Source organism: Cucurbita maxima, unplaced genomic scaffold (assembly GCF_002738345.1).
Source record: "Cucurbita maxima cultivar Rimu unplaced genomic scaffold, Cmax_1.0 Cma_Scf00023, whole genome shotgun sequence".
NCBI classification, from domain to species: domain Eukaryota; kingdom Viridiplantae; phylum Streptophyta; class Magnoliopsida; order Cucurbitales; family Cucurbitaceae; genus Cucurbita; species Cucurbita maxima.
The window spans coordinates 1,416,721-1,435,601 of record NW_019272039.1 but is presented as its reverse complement, the minus strand read 5'-3'; the positions used below and the strand labels follow the sequence as shown (position 1 = coordinate 1,435,601).

Here is an 18,881-nt window from a genome sequence, read left to right as displayed (position 1 = left end):
GTGCCCAGCTGAGTTGAGTTTGCTAACCCTTTTTTCAGTTCATTTATAACTGAAGTGATGTGCACAAACGCCTTCAAAACCTGAAACCGTGTGGGAAATGAAAATAGGGTTTACTGGGAACAATAATATTAAATCACAGGACACATTGCAATCAACCNCCACTACTACTCCTCACTACTCTCTTCTTAATAATAATAATAATAATTAATAAATAAGTAAATCCAATCCAAGTGGGTACGCTATTATTGTGGTGCGAGAGAGAGAGAGAGAGAGAGAGGAGAAGTGAGAAGGGGTTTTCATCCATGGCCACTGGGTGAGTGTTAGCTTACTGGCTTGGTTTTCCATCTGTGTGCCGTGCGGTGCGGTGCCTTCTTCTCTCCTAACCCTTTCCTCGATTTGATCGTCGCCCTCCCTCTCAATTCTTTTTGCCAGTAATGCCAGTAGTCCCTCCTCACTGCCACTGCAACAAAAGAGGAAGACGAGAGTTTTCATCGGGAAGGTAAAAACAAAAAAAAAAAAAACAAAAAAAAATCAAAACTTTGCCACCCCCATCTAAACATCTCGACGTTACATTAATCCAATCTCCTCCTCCTTCCTTCCTAACACAACCCACATACATCACAGACAATTAGCATGCCTGACCGCCTGCCTTTTCCTCTTTCTTTCACCCCCTAAAACTCCTACTGATAAAAGCCTGATCTTTCCGGAGCTAAAATCCCGGGAGTGCCCTCCAAAACAAAAAAACAAAAAAAAAAAGAAAAGAAAAGAAAAGAAAAAAGGTGTATTAAAAGAAATAAACACTTGTTGTTGTTGTTCTTGTTGTTGTTCTTGTTGTATTCTATGGATGGTCCTGGCGGAAGTTCTTCAGGTATGATGAATTTTGGAGATCAAAATAATAGTAATAATGGGTTATGTTCTTCCATGATGATGATGATGCCTTTAATGTCCTCTCACCAACACCACCACCACCACCACCACCACCACCACCAAGGAGATGCATGTAATCCATTTCCTCCTCTTCCTTCTCCTAATTACACCACCAACAACATCAGCAACACAAACACTTCTTCTTCTTCTAACCCTATTTGTTACTTAATGGATGAAAACACCACCATCAACAACAACAACAACAACGATAATGGGTGTGGTCATGCAAATTCGTCTTCTTGTGAATTAAAGGCCAAAATTATGGGTCATCCTCACTACCACCGCCTCCTTGCTGCCTATGTCAATTGTCGAAAGGTAACCAACCAACCAACCAACCAACCAACTAACCGACTAACCATAAATAATAGACTTGTTTTTAGGACTCTCTCTATAGCTTTAGATCTGAAGCTTTATTGTTTTGGACTCGTTTTCTCACTTTTCTCAGGTGGGGGCGCCGCCGGAAGTGGTGGCGAGGCTTGAAGGAGCGTGTGCATCTGCACTAACAATGAGTGGTACGTCTTGTACGGGGTGTATTGGTGAAGATCCGGCTCTTGACCAGTTCATGGAAGCTTATTGCGAGATGCTCACTAAATATGAACAAGAACTTTCCAAACCCTTTAGGGATGCCATGCTTTTTCTTCACCGAATCGAGTGCCAATTCAAAGCCCTCTCTATTTCCTCCTCCGACGCTGGTGAATTTTTCCACCAATTACGTTATTTTTAAATCAATTCATCCTCCTCTATACTTTTTCATGCATGTTTATAATGCTTATATTACTACATACCACGTAGCTTCATTTATTATTCTTAGTGTATTAATTAGCTGATTTTTTTCGTCTGCCTAATTTCTTTCATATATAACAATTAATAATCTAAAACTGTTTTTGAAAAATTCTAAACCTTTGATTTGTTTGATCTCTTTGTTTGTATACATCACAAGATTTTCTTGTTCTTGGGATTTAATTTTTTAATGCAATTCAGCATCCATGAAGTTTCAACTAGTACTCTTTCATCACTTACTTGAAAACTATATTATTATTTTTGTTTCCATAACTGGAAATTAGGTTATCATCTAGATGTTTGTGTCAACTGTCATGTAGAACTGCAGGAATCTATCTGCGTATGGTTGATTGAGATCTAACAAGTCATTGAGTCATGTCCACTGGAGTGTTTATTTGCACTCTTTTTGAGTTCTAATTATCAATTCATTGTTTGTAATGCGTTATTGAAGAGATCAAGTGACATTATGTCCATGTTTTTTAGTCATTGGCTTGTGTTTTTCTTCTCTCATTCTTTTCCATTGCCTATACATTGTCTATATGATTCTATGTCTTATATATTTTTCGCTCAAGGGATATAGGCTTCTTAAACCCCCTGGCCTTTTGCGCTTTATCCTTATGTTTAATGCTATTAAAATTGTAATGACCTAGACCGACCGCTAGGAGATATTTTCCTCTTTGGGCTTCCTCTTAAAGCCTTAAAACGCGTTTGCTAGGGAAAGGTTTCCACAAGGGTGTTTCGTTCTCCTTCCAACTAATGTGGGGCATCACAAAAATTCATCACTATGTTAAGTTTGTTAAAATATCATCACTAGCCCAATAGGGTTAAGCCAAACCATTGTATGAGTGACTATATTTATGTTAAAGAAAATGATTTAGGTCTTTAGCAAAATGATTTAGGAATTCTAAGAATAAATTTAGAAAAATGATTTAGTTATTTTAGAAAAAAACATTTAGAAATTTTAGGAATAGATTGGCTACCCTGTAGTATGAATATCCCTCCACCCTACTTAGTTCATCATCCCAAAGAATCCCAAGCAATGCAAGTGCGAGTGTTTCACACATTGAGTTGTGTTCAACATTGTTGCTTTGAAAATACAGAACCCTCTTTGTTTTTGCTTTTCAACATCTCACCTGAATTTTCTGGTGTTTTGATTTGAAATTCAGTATGTAAGTTCACAGTTTCTTTTTGTATTTTCTGCCCATCACCTTTATATGTTCGTATCTGTTCAAAAATCCTAGAAAATAGTGTATGTTGTCATCTTCTTCTGAATAAAGAGTCATGTCCAAGAATACATGATCATAATTAGCTCAACTGCAACCGAACCTATGAATGGGTTAATAACCATGTGGTGCTGATTTACGATAACATGTATGTTCGAGTTCATTTGATGGCTGACATATTGTATGCATACCACCCAGTTTGTGGTGAGGCATTTGAAAGGAATGGTTCATCTGAAGAGGAAGTTGATATCAATGGCCACTCTATTGACCCTCAAGCCGAAGACCGTGAACTGAAAGGTCAGCTCCTCCGCAAGTACAGTGGATGCTTGGGCAGTCTCAAGCAAGAATTCATGAAGAAAAGGAAGAAAGGGAAGCTGCCTAAGGAGGCCAGACAACAGCTCCTTGACTGGTGGAGTAGACATTACAAGTGGCCTTATCCATCTGTATGCACTCACCATTTCCTATGTTGTTCTTGTAAGGGTTAGTTTGGATGGTAACTGTAATGTTGTGTTTTTGAACAGGAATCACAGAAGCTAGCCTTGGCTCAATCAACTGGGTTGGATCAAAAGCAAATCAACAACTGGTTCATCAACCAAAGGAAAAGGCACTGGAAACCCTCTGAAGATATGCAGTTTGTAGTGATGGATGGTGGGCATCCACAGTATTACATGGACACCATGTTGGGCAATCCTTTTCCCTTGGATATCTCTCCCACTCTACTCTAATAAATTAATTTCCAGATTGTTGTGATTTTAATATACCATGCCTTTTCTGTTTCTTTTCTTTTGTGTATCAATGTTTGAGGAATCATCCAACTTGTTTGAGCACAACATATATGCTTTTCTTACTTCATATTATATTTGCCAACGCAGAAGTTGGAAAATTGAACATGTTTCAAGTGTTAGTGTATGCTGTGCATGAATATTTATCTATTTTAATTATGTACTTTGAATGTTCGTGTAATTCAAGTTTGGATGTTTGGTTCTTTTTTTTTTTTTTTACGGTTATGATGATTCGAGGGAGCAATGGATTTGGACTTTTCTGCCATTTTATGAGATACAATATACTTGGAGTTGCATGATCTGGCTGAAATTTTTTGACATGAACATTGTTAGTGTGAGAATAGATTCATTCATACATGTGATTCTTAATGTTCGAATCTTTTGATCACGAGATTAAATGTTGTGTTGGTCTTGATTCACACTTGGAGAGAGGTAGTTCATGTCAGTTAGTTTTATTACATTTGCATGAGAATCGAGTGATTTCAATAGAGTTTTTGTGAGAGATTCATGTCAGTTGGAGAGGAAAATGAAACATTCTTTATAAAGGTGTCCAAACATTCTTTATTAATAGAAACGTTTTAAAACTTTGATGGAAAGCTCGAAAGGAAAATAGTGGTTGGCTTGGATAGTTATAAATGGTATCAAGACTAGACATTAGGAGGTGTGCTAGCAAGGACGTTTAGTCTTTCGAAGGAAGGTAGACACGGACGTTGTGCTAGAGGGGTGGATTCAGTTGGAGAGAGTAATGAATCATTATTTATAAGCGTGCGTAAACCCGTCTCTAGCAAACGCGTTTTTAGGTGAAAGGAAAAGTCGAGTAAATGTGTTTTCTAATTCTCATGACCCACAAAGCACACTCGTTCATCTGAGTCTTCGTTTAATAGCGGGGAGTTTTCAACCTCTACGTTTAATTCAGGTTTCTATTGTCTTGGTACGCTGTCAAGTCATGATTTGTTAGTGATGGAATTGTTTTTGATAGTCACTATTGGAGCTTACTTCAGAACATCAAAGTGATGTTTGTTATAGTTAGCTACGATGTAGTTCTGTCGTGAGCTTAGATTGAGGCTTAGCGCTAAGATTTCAGAGAACTATTGTCTGTTCTATTTCATTATGGCATTTTGTAACTCGCAACAAAATTTAATCTGTATATATTTCCATCATCGAGTTTGCCAATTTTTGTTTGGAACAAAGCCCCAACAAGTGGAGTGGCATGATCATATTATAAATACACTGAATTTATGTATAATAATTGCAAAAACAGAAGGTGCAGAATTTCCTCACTTTTCGGCATCTGGACTCGTCTCTGTCACATATTCCCTCATCAGTCTCGTGTTAGATTCACCCACCATCTGAAAATAATGAATTGCAGCAACTTACCAAACAACTGAACATAATGCTATTAGGAAAATGGTAGAGAAACGGACCAATTTCCTTACTTTGGAAGCTAATCGCTTGAGGTTGTCCCATTCGAAATCGTTTTTGCAGTATGCAGATCGAACCTGGAATCAAATAACTTGCCAGCTTATGAGCGTTTCCACGGTGGGGGAAGCATTAATCAAGTCTCAAGTGAACAGACTCACCTCTAGTATGCGCAATGCTGCCCCCCCCAGCCATGAATTTGACCATCAGTTTAAGGCTCATTGTTAGAAACAGTCAAACACAAACAATAAACTTCAATTTTCTTCATTCTTGACTAAATTATCTATCAAGTGTAGAATTGGGTTTTACCGAGACTCTTATGCCTTGAAGATTCCCGCATCAAATTGCTCAGGAACTTGTCCCCATCGTTCAGTGAATGCCTATCAAGAAACTCCATTAATTCTGTATGCGCCTCTGGATTGTAGCTCTGTTCTACCAGAACAAGAATCAATACCAACAACGTCGCAGAGCAATTAAAACAGAGTAATAATTGAAGAGCAACCTCAAGCTGCGCCGTCACGATCCTAACAGCAACATACGTGAAGAAATTGTGCAGATTCTTGGCTGCCTTCGCTTCGGGCGACGCTTCTCCAAACCCTGATTATGAATTTATAGATAAGCAAAGGAACGAGCAAAATCTGTGTATATGAAATGGAAAGACAGAAAGAAATAGAAAGAGAGAACCCACCGGGGACATACATCTTATGGCAATGCAAGCGCAAAGACTTGGAGGCTTCTGGCTTTTTTGGCCAAACTGGATTGAAATTGCTTCTGTTTAAATTGGGCAGTGGGAAAAGAGAAGGGAAGTGAGTAGGGGAGAGAATCCTTGCACATGATTCCATAGATGGCCTCGAGCTTTATCGAACTGCTTCACAAGAAAACTGAAACCAGAGAGAGCGAGAGAGAGATATTTTGCCTCGAGCTTTCTTGAAAATACAAAAAGGAGGTTCATTCAAACCACATAAATAACCACTCAAAATATCAGACCATTACTGAAATTAGCCCATTTAGAACAAATTAAGCCCACTTGATTCGGCCCAAAATAGAAATTCAGGGTTACATGTTGGGCATCCTTTAGGTTAAACTGCTACGGACGTTCTTGGTAGATTGAAACGTATGCCAGATTACTATGTTTTGCACCCAATTGGCTGGAGTGCATTTGGATTGCCTGTGGAACAATAGGCTGTTGAGGTTTGCTCTTCCAGCTTCCAGTTAGCTTACAATGGCTGAATTAGATGATTTTACACCCACGGGAACAGGGGAAGCTCCACTTGCAAAAGCAGATTCTTGGGTATTTCTCTATGTCCTTATTGTTAGTTTATTGACTTTGTAATGTTGCATTGTTTTATTGCTTATTTTGTTTGTTTACTTCGTCATTAGTTCATTCCCAAAGGAGATCTCTTAAGATTTATCCGGAAATGTTGCTCATCTGAAAATTGGAAAGAGATATCAACCAAACTATAATTTAACATTAAAGTTCACCTTCCAAGTGCTGCATGAATAGGTTCAGGTTTCACATAAATAACCCATTTGATGGGTTATATTAACCACTACAATTGGCATATTGAATTTGTGTTTTATGAATGCAGTTGCTCCCTTGACTGAATGATGATTCAAATTCCAGGTAACCGAAGAAGTTGAAGGGACACAGGAATCTCAGCTACGATGGAGTTCGTTTGAATGTAGGGGATTCGAACCTATGACCTCTTGATCAATGACATGGAAAATTTAAAATAGAAATATAATTCACCTTCAAGCAGGAGAAATAGTGTCCTACCTGAAGAACTCCACAATTGTCCTACCTGTTCAGATCAATGGTAAAATTAGGGGCACCATCCAGGTTGAGGAAGCTTTCCAGCTAGCAGAAACAGGATGAAAAAGTCTCCATGTGGCCTGCTGGCAAGATCTTGAATGTTATAATGAATCGTCAAGGCTCCAATGTGGCCTGCTGAAATTGTACAATTTGCTGCAACGACCGAAATCTCTTTCAGATGGTATATTAAGCCGATGGACGCATGCAACAGATTATCAATGAAGTCTTGTGCTTTAATCAGAATGATTGGGAATAGAAAAGTTCCTGCTATTACAACTCCATCATCAAAACAGCTATTCAAGATATTGTGGCTCCATTCTTGCATTGGTATCTCGGTTGTCGTAGGAGTCTTACATGGGCTAATCAAGAAGTTAACATGAGTTTACAAGTAAAGAATACACTTCCATTGACATAAAGTCCTTAAAGGAGACCAAAAGCAAAACTAGGAGAGTTAAAGCTCATTTCATCTCGATCTGTTATGCTCCATCTTCTTAAAAAAAAAAAAATCATAGTTTATAATTGTGATGTATATCTCTTAATTATTGCAATAAGTTTGGGTATAAATCTTGTATTAAATATGTTTGTCAACGGGTGTGGAGCTGGCAAACACCTACATATAATTGTTAAAAATTTCTCTTCCATCTCAAAATTCAGAAAATTATACATTAAAGTTTGCATAATTTATCATCTTATTCTTAATTTTGTAATCAAATTTCTCAAATATTTAAAAGTGGTCCCACACGTTCACGTTCAATCAGAACATCTACACGTTACTAACAAAAAAAAAAAAAAAAAAAAAAAAAAAAAAAAAAAAAAAAAAAAAAAAAAAAAAAAAAAAAAAAAATCCTTTTAATTCATACTTTGAATTTTATAATTTTTATGTAAAAATAAGAAATTCTTTTAATAATTTTTTCGGGAGCCCACAAGGCCTAGTAGCTACGCAAATCGCAGCCCAGATAGCCCATTCGATAAAAAAATCAACCGTACGACGACGTATTACTTATCTTGTTGTTCATGGAATTTCAGAGACTACTCCAAATTCCGGTAACATTTCGCTGCCGTCATCCCTTCCCTGATGCGTTTTTCTTTCTTTATTAATTTGCTCTCCGGCGAAACTGCCATGTTTTCCATGTATTCTCTTCTCTCCCGGCGCTTTCTTTGGCTCTTGTTTCTCTCCGATTCGTTGCATGAAAGTTATTTTTTTCTCATTTCCAGGAAGAACAATGAAGAAGAAAGCTCCTGTAACACTAGGCCGCAGCCTTATCTGGTTCAGCTGGAAGCTCGTCATCACCTTCTCTGTTGCACTTTGCATTCTCACTCTTATCAAGTTTCATTCCTCTTCCCGGAGCGACCTCGCATCTGCCTCTTTATCACGTCGTTTGCGACCTCCTCCTGACACGCTTTCTGCCCGCCCTAAGATTGCCTTCTTGTTTCTCACTCGTCGAAACCTCCCGCTTGATTTTCTTTGGGGAAGCTTCTTTGAGGTGTTTTAAAGTTTCTACTTTAGCAAAACTATCTTCGATTAAGCATTGACTGCGAGTTGAACAAATAATTTGCAATTTTCTATTCCAGAATGGCGACGTTGCGAACTTCTCGATTTACATTCACTCAGCACCTGGATTTGTGTTCGATGAATCCACGACTAGGTCGCATTTCTTTTTTGGACGGCAATTGACGAATAGCATACAGGTAACGTGATGTGTGTTGTGATGAAACGAAGTTTGTGTGTTTTTCCATAGCTTCCGTGTATACTTACCATCAAAGTGGAGATTAATGGAAAATGGATGCTTGTTCACTGGAAATTACTCTTCAACTTATATGATCTTTTGTACAAATTTTGCTTAGCTGGTTCTTACCATCAAATTTTGTACAAATTTTTGAATAATGGAGGTGAATTCATGTTGGGGCTTGCAATATTTTCCTTTTATTCAATTCACCACACTGATGCTCAGTTTTTCCCCTATGCATGTATTCTTTAGCCTTTATTATCTTTCCTTCAAAGTTTCTATTCTGCTTGGGTGGCTTTCCGACTAAAATTTAGCAACAGTATAAAAAATCTGTCCCATGTTTTGATTTTTGGAAATTGATTGCAATGAAGTGATTCATGTTGCAGGTGGCCTGGGGAAAATCAAGTATGATTGCTGCAGAGAGGTTGTTACTTGAAGAAGCGCTTGAGGATCCTGCAAACCAGAGATTTGTTCTTCTATCAGACAGGTTTTTTATGATCACCACTGCCACTTTCCATTGCTCTCTGAACATTTTAATCTATGAAGTTGAGGTGTTTCACAACTTCCCTTAAGATTTCTCTTCTGATGCTGCAGTTGCGTTCCACTGTACAATTTTGGCTATATATACAGCTATCTCATGGCTTCCCCAAGGAGTTTCGTGGACAGGTAGATGGAGGGCTTTGTTTCTGAGGTGCTAAGCACTAATTCCTTGCTGAACATTTGGTGCCAAAATTTAGATACTTTCCAAATTTCATAGTTTTCAGAGTGAAATTTTTATGTATGCCAACCTAAACCGTGTAATATTTATTCTCATTCTTTATTGTAGTTTTCTTGATGGAAAGGAGGGTCGCTATAACCCAAAAATGTCACCTACTATACCTAAGGGCAAATGGAGAAAAGGGTCGCAGGTCATCCATCTTAATTCTCAATAATTTTTCGTGGATCTTTTTGTTTTGTTTTTTTTTTATTATATTTTTGGTCATTTTTCTTGGCTATCCAGATTCAACTACGAGACTTGGGTTTTGAATCCATGTTCTGTGTGTCAGTAGTTATTATTTTCATTTTTAGTTGTAATGTCCTTCCAAGTACCCAAAGGACATAAATATGTTCTATTTATTGCTTGATATTTAAGATCTGCTAAACAATAAGTTTCCACTCTTGTTGGTGTAGATGCCTTTTAGTAAATTCTAAACAATTATGATGAGTGCATTTATCTTGCTCTGGTTAAATTGCAGTGGATCAGTTTAATTCGTAGTCATGCAGAAGTAATTGTGGATGATGATATTATATTCCCAATTTTTGGCTTATTCTGCAAGGTATGTGTTACGCAGAAAATTCTTTCATTTGTCAACCACGATTCAAGTGGAGTTATTTATTTCTGCTGTCTGAAGATACAATCCTTCATGCACAAATGCCACAGATGAACACAATATGTTGATCATGTTTCCCCAAATATATCATCTTTAAATTGAGTGGCATATAGATGGAATCCCCTTCCACTCTTTTTGGTATTACATTATAAAGTTTACACCTTTTCTTAACTACAGCGAAGGCCACCTGTGGATGGCAGCAAAGGAAATATGAATATTGTAAGTGAATTCAATTTCGTGGGCAACAAATATGTATCAAGAAATAGTTTATTCATTATTCTGGATATTATCTCCTAACAATGTCCAGTTTTTTCTTTCATTCTAGAAATCAATCTTCCGTAATTAAATAATAATAATAATAATAATAATAATAAAAGCTCCAATAACCTGTCTAAATTCTGATTGTAGAAACTTCAAAAGCAGCACAACTGTATTCCAGATGAACACTATGTCCAGACATTGCTCGCTGTGAGTACAGATTTGTCTTTGGAGGCTTGTGATATCTTTTCATTCTCCATTGATTTCTCTCTCTTTGTTTTTTTTCTCTTCAGTCTTTGGGGTTGATTAGTTTGTAATCCTTTCCAGTGGCTGTAAACTTGTTGTCTGGAATAGTTTGAGTTTAACAGATAATTTACATTGTAACATTCTTTCTTGTGTTCACGCTGTAGTTAAATGATCTTGAAGATGAACTTGAACCAAGAACATTAACTTACACGCTATGGAATGAGTCAGACACTAAAATGGAGAACAAGGGCTGGCATCCTATTACGTTTAACTATGCTAATGCTGGACCTCGGCGGATTAAGGAAATAAAGGTTAACATTGCGTTATTTCTCTCTTGTATGTTTTTGTGTTTGTTTTTATGTTTGCTTTTTTTAAGAGTTTCTATCTTTTCAGTATGTTAATACCAACCATGTTTTGAATAACTCTATTGATAAATCTATGGATAAATTGGTTGATCTGGTTTCCTTTTTTGAATTGATCCCTTGTCTGTATCTGCTATGTTGTTTGACATGTATTGTTTTCACAGGGAATCGACCATGTCTACTATGTGTCTGAATTGAGGACGGAATGGTGTCGAAATAATTCAACTCTTGTTCCTTGTTTTCTATTTGCCAGAAAATTTTCCCAGGGAGCTGCCATGCGGTTATTAAGCTTGGGAATTGTGAGTCACTTTGATGCCTCAGCATTACTAGATAAAAAGACCAACTAACTTGAACTACCATTCATCATGATCATCACCTAGTTAAAGTATTAAATATTATATACTATGTTTTTTTTTAGTATAAATGTTTTAAGATGAGTCTATCTTGAAATTAAGTTAAAATTGTATTCTTGGTGTTCAAAAAGAAAACTAGGTTTGATAGTTAGATCAAAATGGATCGTAAAAGAAAGAGCTTCCTCTGCTCATGGTGCCCCTGCATTGTCAGCCAATTTAGAAGAGGCTTCCGAAGAACTGGCCGGTACGTGTCGAAAAGTGAATTTAACACTGCCTTGTACGCTTGGTTTATTTATTTATTATAGTAACTTTGTCGAGAATATCATTTGAATATCTTTTAAGTTGATATGATATGATATGATAGCAATGGTTTGTAGCATAAAAACTCTTCAATAACTTTTTCTTGTTTTCAAAACAATGTCAAAGTTAAGAGTTTGAATTAATTTTTATAAAGTATTTGTATAATTCTATGCTTCATGGTTTGAATTCGTTGGATTCCTGCTACAACATGATAGGGATGATTTTATTTTTATTATTATTTTCAGTAAAATAGATAGGTTAGGATGAGCTCACTTTGGTCCATCAACGGATTGTTATTATTATTTTATTAAAAACATATTTAAAAAAGATATCCCCTTCGTAAAACATTTATAATTAAATACATGGTCAAATACAAAATATTATAACAAGAGTGTCTGACGATGCAAGTAAAAGTATTCAGGTAGTTAATTCCAAATCATAATTGTTCGGTATGGTTTGAGAAATGGTGGAAATGTCAGTAGGAAGCTTAAAATTAGCAGAAAAAGAAGAACGCATTGAATAGGAGAGGAAGAAAAGGCAAAGACAAGAGAGAAAGTGAAAGGGAATATATGGGTGTGTTTTCTGTCATCAAAAAAGCCTATTCTCATTGGTTTGAACACCGCAGGTGACGGGTGCTTTGGCCTTCAGTTTCTTCAACAACAAGATAGCTGCGGCCACTCCCAGCGCCCCTGCTGCTGATACTGCACTCACTGTCCCTGCAATCACCCGGTGCTTATGGCTACCACTTGCCATGCTTGGATCTGCACACACAATCCAATATTTTTCACTAAATCCTTAAGAATAGAAGAAATCAATCATTACATGATATGATTTGGGATACCTTCACAGTAAGTAGTGACATTCTTGTCATCACAAATGCACAAGAAACCAAGAGATTGAACGTCAAATCCACAGGACCCGCCGCCCTTCAAAACATCCTGGCAACGGAGACAAGAAGTAGTAACAACAATATCAAAATCAATTCGAATCCCATATTCAGCCACTTGATCATAAGCCTCATTCACTCCTCCAATGCTCCTCCAATACACACTCGTGTAGGTAGCGCAGTACTTGAGCATCAGCTTCAAAGAATCCATGGCCTTGGGATGATAAGAGCAGCAGGAACTTCCCTCCAGCGCTGTCGCACACTGCGGCACGTGCGTGCATAAATAACTCGCACTGTCACACGACGCGTCACACCGGTCCGGAAACCGGCCGCAAAAAACCGGCTTTGGCGCAATCATTACGTCCTCCTCGCTGCAGTTGAAGAAGAGGTAGTCGTTTAGAGGGGAAACTGTGAGGTGGGTTTCCGGGTCGAGGGTGAAGGGTCGGGTGGGGCGAAAGTTTGGACCGTCTTGGCAGGTCCACATGTCGGGGTTGGAAATGAGGATATAAGGATCGGAATAGCTTATGGCGGAAACAGGGAATGTTCCGGAGGGTGTTCGGAGGTGGAGTTGGTCGGAGGTTGTGCAGAAAAGAAGGTTGCGGTAGTAGAGGCTGCCGCAGCCGTCGTCTATGCCGAAGGGGTAGTGGATTGAGATGTTGCCGCAGGAGGTCCGGCAGAATTGGGCGGCTTTGAGAGAGAGGAATGGTGTGAGGATCTGTGCGATTAGAAGAAGAAGAAGAAGACGAGGAGAGGAGAAAAATGTCATTTTTGTTTTAGAGGAGAGGGCAGGAAGTGAGAGTGAAGATCTGTGATGGGTTATTGACATATTGTTTGAGATTGTTTGTAGGAAGTTTGAAGATGAAGATGGAGATGAGTAAACTTCAAGTTTTTTGTTCTTTTGGGACGAATCTCTAATCTTTGAATTTCTTTCTTGCTTTCATGCTCCTTTTCTTTCTTTCATTGTTTTTCAGAATTCATCTCTCTCATGATTTATTATCAATTTTGTGTTTGTTTTCTTAAATACATAATATTCTCTTATGGTAACTAAATTCTTAATTTATGGATAGAGTTTAATGATAATTGACATATAATTCTTCTCTTGGGTTAAAGATTTAAATATGTAGCCAAGTTTTCTTATTTATAATTAAGTAGAGATATTTGGTTGATGGTGGCCCACGAAAGCCCAAAAGCTTACTCCAATGGATCCATTATTAGTGCAAGCGATGGAGCCCATTTTCGTCTAGAGACACGGCACCCTTTTATGGGCTCGAGAACCAGGGCCCGCATAATAAACAAAAACGACGACGTTTTCTCCCGACAAACCCAGAAATCCTGGAAGACGGAATTTAACCATGAAATGAAACTCGTCCCTTTCTGTCTATTGGCTTCCGATCTCCCTGTCTCAAAAAAAACAAAAAAGCCGAGCCCCGAGAGATAAGACTATTATAAGTAGTCATGAAGAGTAGGTTCATAAATCTCTTTTGGTTCATCTTTCATTTTGATACCCGAATCATCTTAATTCATGCATGATAGTAATGTGTCCATGCTTATATAAATAGTTGTTTAATGAGATAACATAGAGTTTGAGTGTCATAACATTCAAGAGGAACTTCTTGAGAGATTTTGTAGCATGAGAGTGAGATATTTGTAAACAGTTAGATTATTGAGATTGGTTCTACTCATAGAAGTAGGAGAATTTCTTCTCTTTGAACCATGTAAATATGTTTCTTTTTATTTAACTTCTGCTTGTGGGTGCGTGCGTGCGTGTAATCGACCTCGCTTCCACTTCGGCTATAACAAAGGCCACACGTCGTGTTGAGAAGTCAAGAGCCATAGGCATAGGGCATGCATATGAGGTGAAGAAAGGCAAGGCAAATCATTTTCAAATGTAAAACGTGAAAAAACTAGAAAAAGTGTGAAACCCAATTCAATGCACAAGTAGCCACATTCACGCGAAAAAGTGCAAAATTTTCAAAGGCGGTGGTGAAGGCGCAGACGTAAATGTTCAAAGCTAACCCTGATAATAAGGGCAAAGAAGATTGTTCATATTGTGGTGGCGTGGGTAGAGATAGATATGTGCTGAAATCTTGGAAGAAACTTTGTTGATTTATTAAAAATGAAATAGTAATGTCAAAATGTTATGAAATTCAAAGCAACCCCCACATGTTTGTTATTACGTTGGCGTATTGTAATATTATATCACAAGTTGATGCCCATTATTCACCTAACCCTCTGAAATATTGTGCTCTCTATTTAATCCCATTCTTTTACAACTTATATTAAAATTTTGAATTTTGATCATAACTGGTTGAGGCATGTGACGTGCTTATTTGACTAATTTTGATGGACTTCATAATTGTTATATAATTTAAAATTTGTGTAAAAGAATTAATGGGTATTGTAATATGTGAATAAAAGGATGTAGATATGCAATAAGTTGGAAAGAATGGTCCAAAAACGATGAGCTACAATGCTTGACTTGAGAGGATAGTTGGGGGACAAATCCAAGTTGTTCTTATTGTCTCATGCACCAAGAAATTTCTCCTCTTCCTTTTTGTTTGTTTGTTTAGTTATTTCATCCCTACCCGAAAAATAAATTAATGCGTTGGTGGAGCAACAAATTCACATGGAGATGAAAAGAAAACATTGTTTATAAGGGTGTGAAAAACTGATAAGATATGGAACCACTACAAGGGGAGTAAGATTCGGATTACCTTGTTGATCGAATATCTCAAGGCAAGAACATTGTTTGAGATTCGAATCACTCCACAAGCAAGATCGATCATGTCTAGCTTGAATGATTCTTGCTGATCAAATATCTCAAGGCAAGAACACTTGCTTGAGATTCGAATCACTCCACAAGCAAGATTGATCATGTCGAGCTTAAATGATTCTACATGCAACCTAAACTACATAGAATTGCAAAGAAACTTAGTCATTGGCTAAAGAAGAGCACAAATGCTTCTTTTACTATATTTTTCAAGTCCTTTACAAATACAACATACATAGTTTTATATAGCCTCAAAACGAAACTACTAGGCATTCCAAGACTTGTAACATTCATACTTAATGGTCATAATTAATCATTATGTAATTGTAACCTAAAGTAAATAAAAAGTCCTAAAAACTCTAAATTGTAACCCACCCAAAATTTATAACAATCAAACTTCACTCTTCTTCAATATGGCATGCATTGAAACATCTTTTGATAATTTTGATAACTTTTTCTTCACATCGTCATTGAAGTATATTGTATGATTCATGTTTTTTGGTTCATATCAAAAACTCTCATTGCTTGCTACAGCTAGCTGGCTGGCTTGAATTAGTGTTTTGTTCGACAAAACACGAATAAGCAAAAGGAATGAAATCCATAGGCAAAGTTAAAAGCTAAGTTTACAATTTTGTTGACAAAATAAAGAAATGGGGTTCCTACCTGTTTTGGTTGACATTTCACAATCATTGCTTTTCTTTTTCTTCAATTATATTTTAAAGCTAACCCTCAACAAAGAGAGGGAACCACACCTTCTTTCTTTTACTTTTATTTATTTATTTATTTATTTATTTATTTATTTTTATCACTGTTCTTGTCGGTCCTAATCCTACTCGGCTTTGAAATTTCAGAGAAACTTGTTTGAACCCTCTCCTTATTTAGCATCTTAACCAATCTTCTCTTGCCCCTAAAGATACGTTCAATATGTGTGTACCACACCATGTCTTTTTTTTATTTATTATTCTTTTTTTTTATAATAATAAATAATATAATTGACTTTTATTTATTTAATTTAATAAAAATTTAAAAACCCAAATGAAAAAACAAAAGTATAATCGAAGCATGAAAATAAAATCTTAAATATAAGTGTGAAGACATGTTATGGGAAAGTTTTGTATTGGAATGGGAACACATTTTCATCATTTTTATTATTTTTATACGTTTTAATTTGACTAAATATATAGTTTTAAAAATATAAATTATGCAAAAATGTTTTAGAGTATGCGTATAATTCTTAGTTATTATTTAGGGGTTAAAATTAAAAAAAAAAAAATAATAATATTCAAAGTCTAGGAGTGGATAGAAGTAATTGAAAAATTGAATGGGATGGGAGAGAAGTTTGGTCCAAATAAATAAATTAATTAAATGGGGGAGGGTTTTTAGAGTGTGAAAAGCATCACCGTCAATGCATTTAGTTTAAATCCTGGCTGTCCAAATTTTCTACGTCATTTAAGTGAGCCACGTGGGAAGTATCCAATGGTCAACGTAAATCCCAGTCAACTTCTGTCCTCGTCTCTCATTTCTCTTTGCTTGGAAATTTTATTACTTCTTTATTGTCTACGCTTACGCCCTACACATCTTTATTTAATATTTTCTCCCTTCTTTTCTTCTCTTATTATTTTTCTGCATTTTTTTTTTAAATGTACGTATTAAATCCTAATTTTTTTCTTTAATGCCCTCATTTTTTAATTACAAACCCTCCCATCAATTATTATTATTATTATTTTTAATTTGAAAGTTTCAAATATGGTCCAACTATTATCTTAGTAATCAAACCAACAATTAATTGTACAAGTCCCCCCCATAAACGTGGTCTCAATTTTACACACAAAAAAAAAAAAAAAAAAAAAATCAGTATTGGATGCATAAACTTAATAATTTAATGTATAAATCTCTAAAAAAATCTCAAATCTTAATAATTAATTAAGCACATGCATTAACTTTGGGTAAAATTTGCAACACTTATTTAAATTTAATGCATTAATTAAAAATTTAATAATTTATTTGTAAAGAGAAATATGTGAAGAATAGCTACAAATTGGGACCGAGAAGAGAGTAAGCTGAAAATATAAAGTTTTTTTTTTTTTTTAATAAAAAAGTTTTATTTAAAATCCAACGGTGATTTGTCCAAAGTTTATTACATTTTCCCCCTTCTTTTGGTTTGAATTAAATGCGTATTTGTTTGCATTTAAAATAATAATAACTTAATTTGAGCTACATAGTTTGGCTTTACGTGCCTCAAACCTAATCTAATTGTATTAATATCCCTAACCCTAATTTTCAACTGTGTGATTAAACTAGAATTAATGCTACATCAGCTATTTCCTTTCTTTTCTTCTTATTTTTTGTTCTCCTTTGCCTCTTTCTTCTTGTCATAATAAATGAAATTTGGATACGAATTATCAAAGTTAGGTCTTAATTTTTATTTATATCTCGATTAATTTATTTATTAAATATTATTATTATAGACAATCCTTTTGATTGGGTTGTTCTATTCTTAAACATTATTCCCTCCTGTCTCCTTTCCATACAAAAACCACTTATTTTTGAAGATACGTTATATTTAATAAAAACATTTTTGTGACACATATTTGGTTATTATTGTGTTAGATGCGAAAACTAAGCATATTATAAAATTTTGGTATGGTATTATGGAAGGAATCTGATTCGCAGTGGGGCCTATTACTCATTTTCTTCTTTTTTTCCCCTTCTACTTGGCCGAACTTGACGACTAACCAACGCTGCATGCATGGGAAAGAAGAGGGTTTCCAGGTTTTTCATCGTGGATTCCAAGACCAACCCCATGAGTTTGACTCATTGTTCTGAGTTTAATGCCCAGAAATTGTAAATGGGCACATATATGGTCAAATCTGGGGATTCTTTTTCTTCTATCCTTGTTTGAATATTGTTCGAAAGTATGAAGTTCTTCAAGTTGCTTTCCGGACGAAAATTCTGGCAATATGGTCAAATGTAGAAAGAAACAAAGAATAGTCGGCAACTTTAATGCAATTTCAAGTGGGTGACGCAGAAAGATTAGGCTATTTTTTCTAAATGAAGAAAATGTAAAATAGGGTCGGAAAGAAAGTTGGTAAATAACTATAAAAGAATTAATCTACTCTTCAGTATTGTTAAATAAAATACATGATCAATTGGATTTTAATTATACCACAAATACCACATTCATTATATATTTATACAAAGGAGTTTAACCTAGGTTTCAAAATACATCACTACTTTTATTTCTTTTCAAAAATAAACCGTCTTTTTTATTTTATTTTATTTATATATATAATTATTGATATAGCATTGATTAATGCATTTTGAAATAAAATAGGAGACTTATTGTTAGATGCTTTAATTATTTCTCCCCCCCACTATATATATTAATTGAGGCTAGGACAATTTGGGTATTATGGTAGCTACCTCGCATGTAGAAGTCTATTTCTTTTTTTAAATTTTCCTTTCTCCCTCCTAATTACTTGAAAGTGATTTATAAACCAACATATATATTAAATTAATTAATTAATTAATTAATTAATTAAACAAAGACCTATGAATCAGCATTGCGATAATTGAAGAAAATGATTGGTGTGTCAAAATAAAAAAATAAAAAAATTACATGTTTTAAATCATATATATATTTTTTTTACTTTAATATGAATTGC

At 35.7% G+C, this 18,881-nt stretch overlaps 4 protein-coding genes across 8 annotated transcripts; 2 read left to right on the top strand and 2 right to left on the bottom strand.

Moving 5' to 3' along the window:
- The first annotated feature begins 236 nt into the window (after window positions 1–236).
- On the top strand, window positions 237–3,821 carry LOC111497440 (homeobox protein knotted-1-like LET6). Its single transcript, XM_023148223.1, has 4 exons — window positions 237–1,242; window positions 1,373–1,619; window positions 3,129–3,373; window positions 3,452–3,821. Exons 1-4 carry the CDS (start codon window positions 841–843, stop codon window positions 3,653–3,655), a joined length of 1,098 nt encoding a protein of 365 aa, XP_023003991.1. The 5' UTR covers window positions 237–840; the 3' UTR covers window positions 3,656–3,821.
- Window positions 3,822–4,837: 1,016 nt separating this feature from the next.
- On the bottom strand, window positions 4,838–6,057 carry LOC111496972 (chaperonin-like RBCX protein 1, chloroplastic). The gene is made up of 6 exons (XM_023147567.1): window positions 5,820–6,057; window positions 5,634–5,728; window positions 5,441–5,558; window positions 5,293–5,309; window positions 5,149–5,211; window positions 4,838–5,061 (listed from the first exon to the last, which is right to left on the bottom strand). The coding sequence occupies exons 1-6, from the start codon at window positions 5,971–5,973 to the stop codon at window positions 4,990–4,992; spliced, it is 519 nt and encodes a 172-aa protein (XP_023003335.1). The 5' UTR covers window positions 5,974–6,057; the 3' UTR covers window positions 4,838–4,989.
- A 1,866-nt stretch (window positions 6,058–7,923) lies between these two features.
- LOC111496969 lies at window positions 7,924–12,268 on the top strand. Of its 5 annotated transcripts, XR_002720537.1 has the most exons (12): window positions 8,082–8,428; window positions 8,517–8,633; window positions 9,058–9,158; window positions 9,266–9,337; window positions 9,498–9,579; window positions 9,907–9,987; window positions 10,219–10,260; window positions 10,450–10,509; window positions 10,710–10,856; window positions 11,072–11,206; window positions 11,392–11,504; window positions 12,186–12,268. XR_002720537.1 is itself a non-coding variant. In XM_023147565.1 (11 exons), the coding sequence occupies exons 2-11, from the start codon at window positions 8,168–8,170 to the stop codon at window positions 11,252–11,254; spliced, it is 1,146 nt and encodes a 381-aa protein (XP_023003333.1). In that variant the 5' UTR covers window positions 7,924–7,988; window positions 8,160–8,167; the 3' UTR covers window positions 11,255–11,623. The 5 variants fall into 5 exon arrangements, 4 of the variants coding, with proteins under 4 accessions (XP_023003333.1, XP_023003332.1, XP_023003331.1 ...); XM_023147565.1 differs by lacking the exon at window positions 12,186–12,268 and adding an exon at window positions 7,924–7,988 and having other exon boundaries at window positions 8,160–8,428; window positions 11,072–11,623; XM_023147564.1 differs by lacking the exon at window positions 12,186–12,268 and adding an exon at window positions 7,986–8,075 and having other exon boundaries at window positions 8,160–8,428; window positions 11,072–11,621.
- On the bottom strand, window positions 12,025–13,365 carry LOC111496970. The gene is made up of 2 exons (XM_023147566.1): window positions 12,402–13,365; window positions 12,025–12,321 (listed from the first exon to the last, which is right to left on the bottom strand). The coding sequence occupies exons 1-2, from the start codon at window positions 13,270–13,272 to the stop codon at window positions 12,149–12,151; spliced, it is 1,044 nt and encodes a 347-aa protein (XP_023003334.1). The 5' UTR covers window positions 13,273–13,365; the 3' UTR covers window positions 12,025–12,148.
- Between the last annotated feature and the right edge of the window lie 5,516 nt (window positions 13,366–18,881).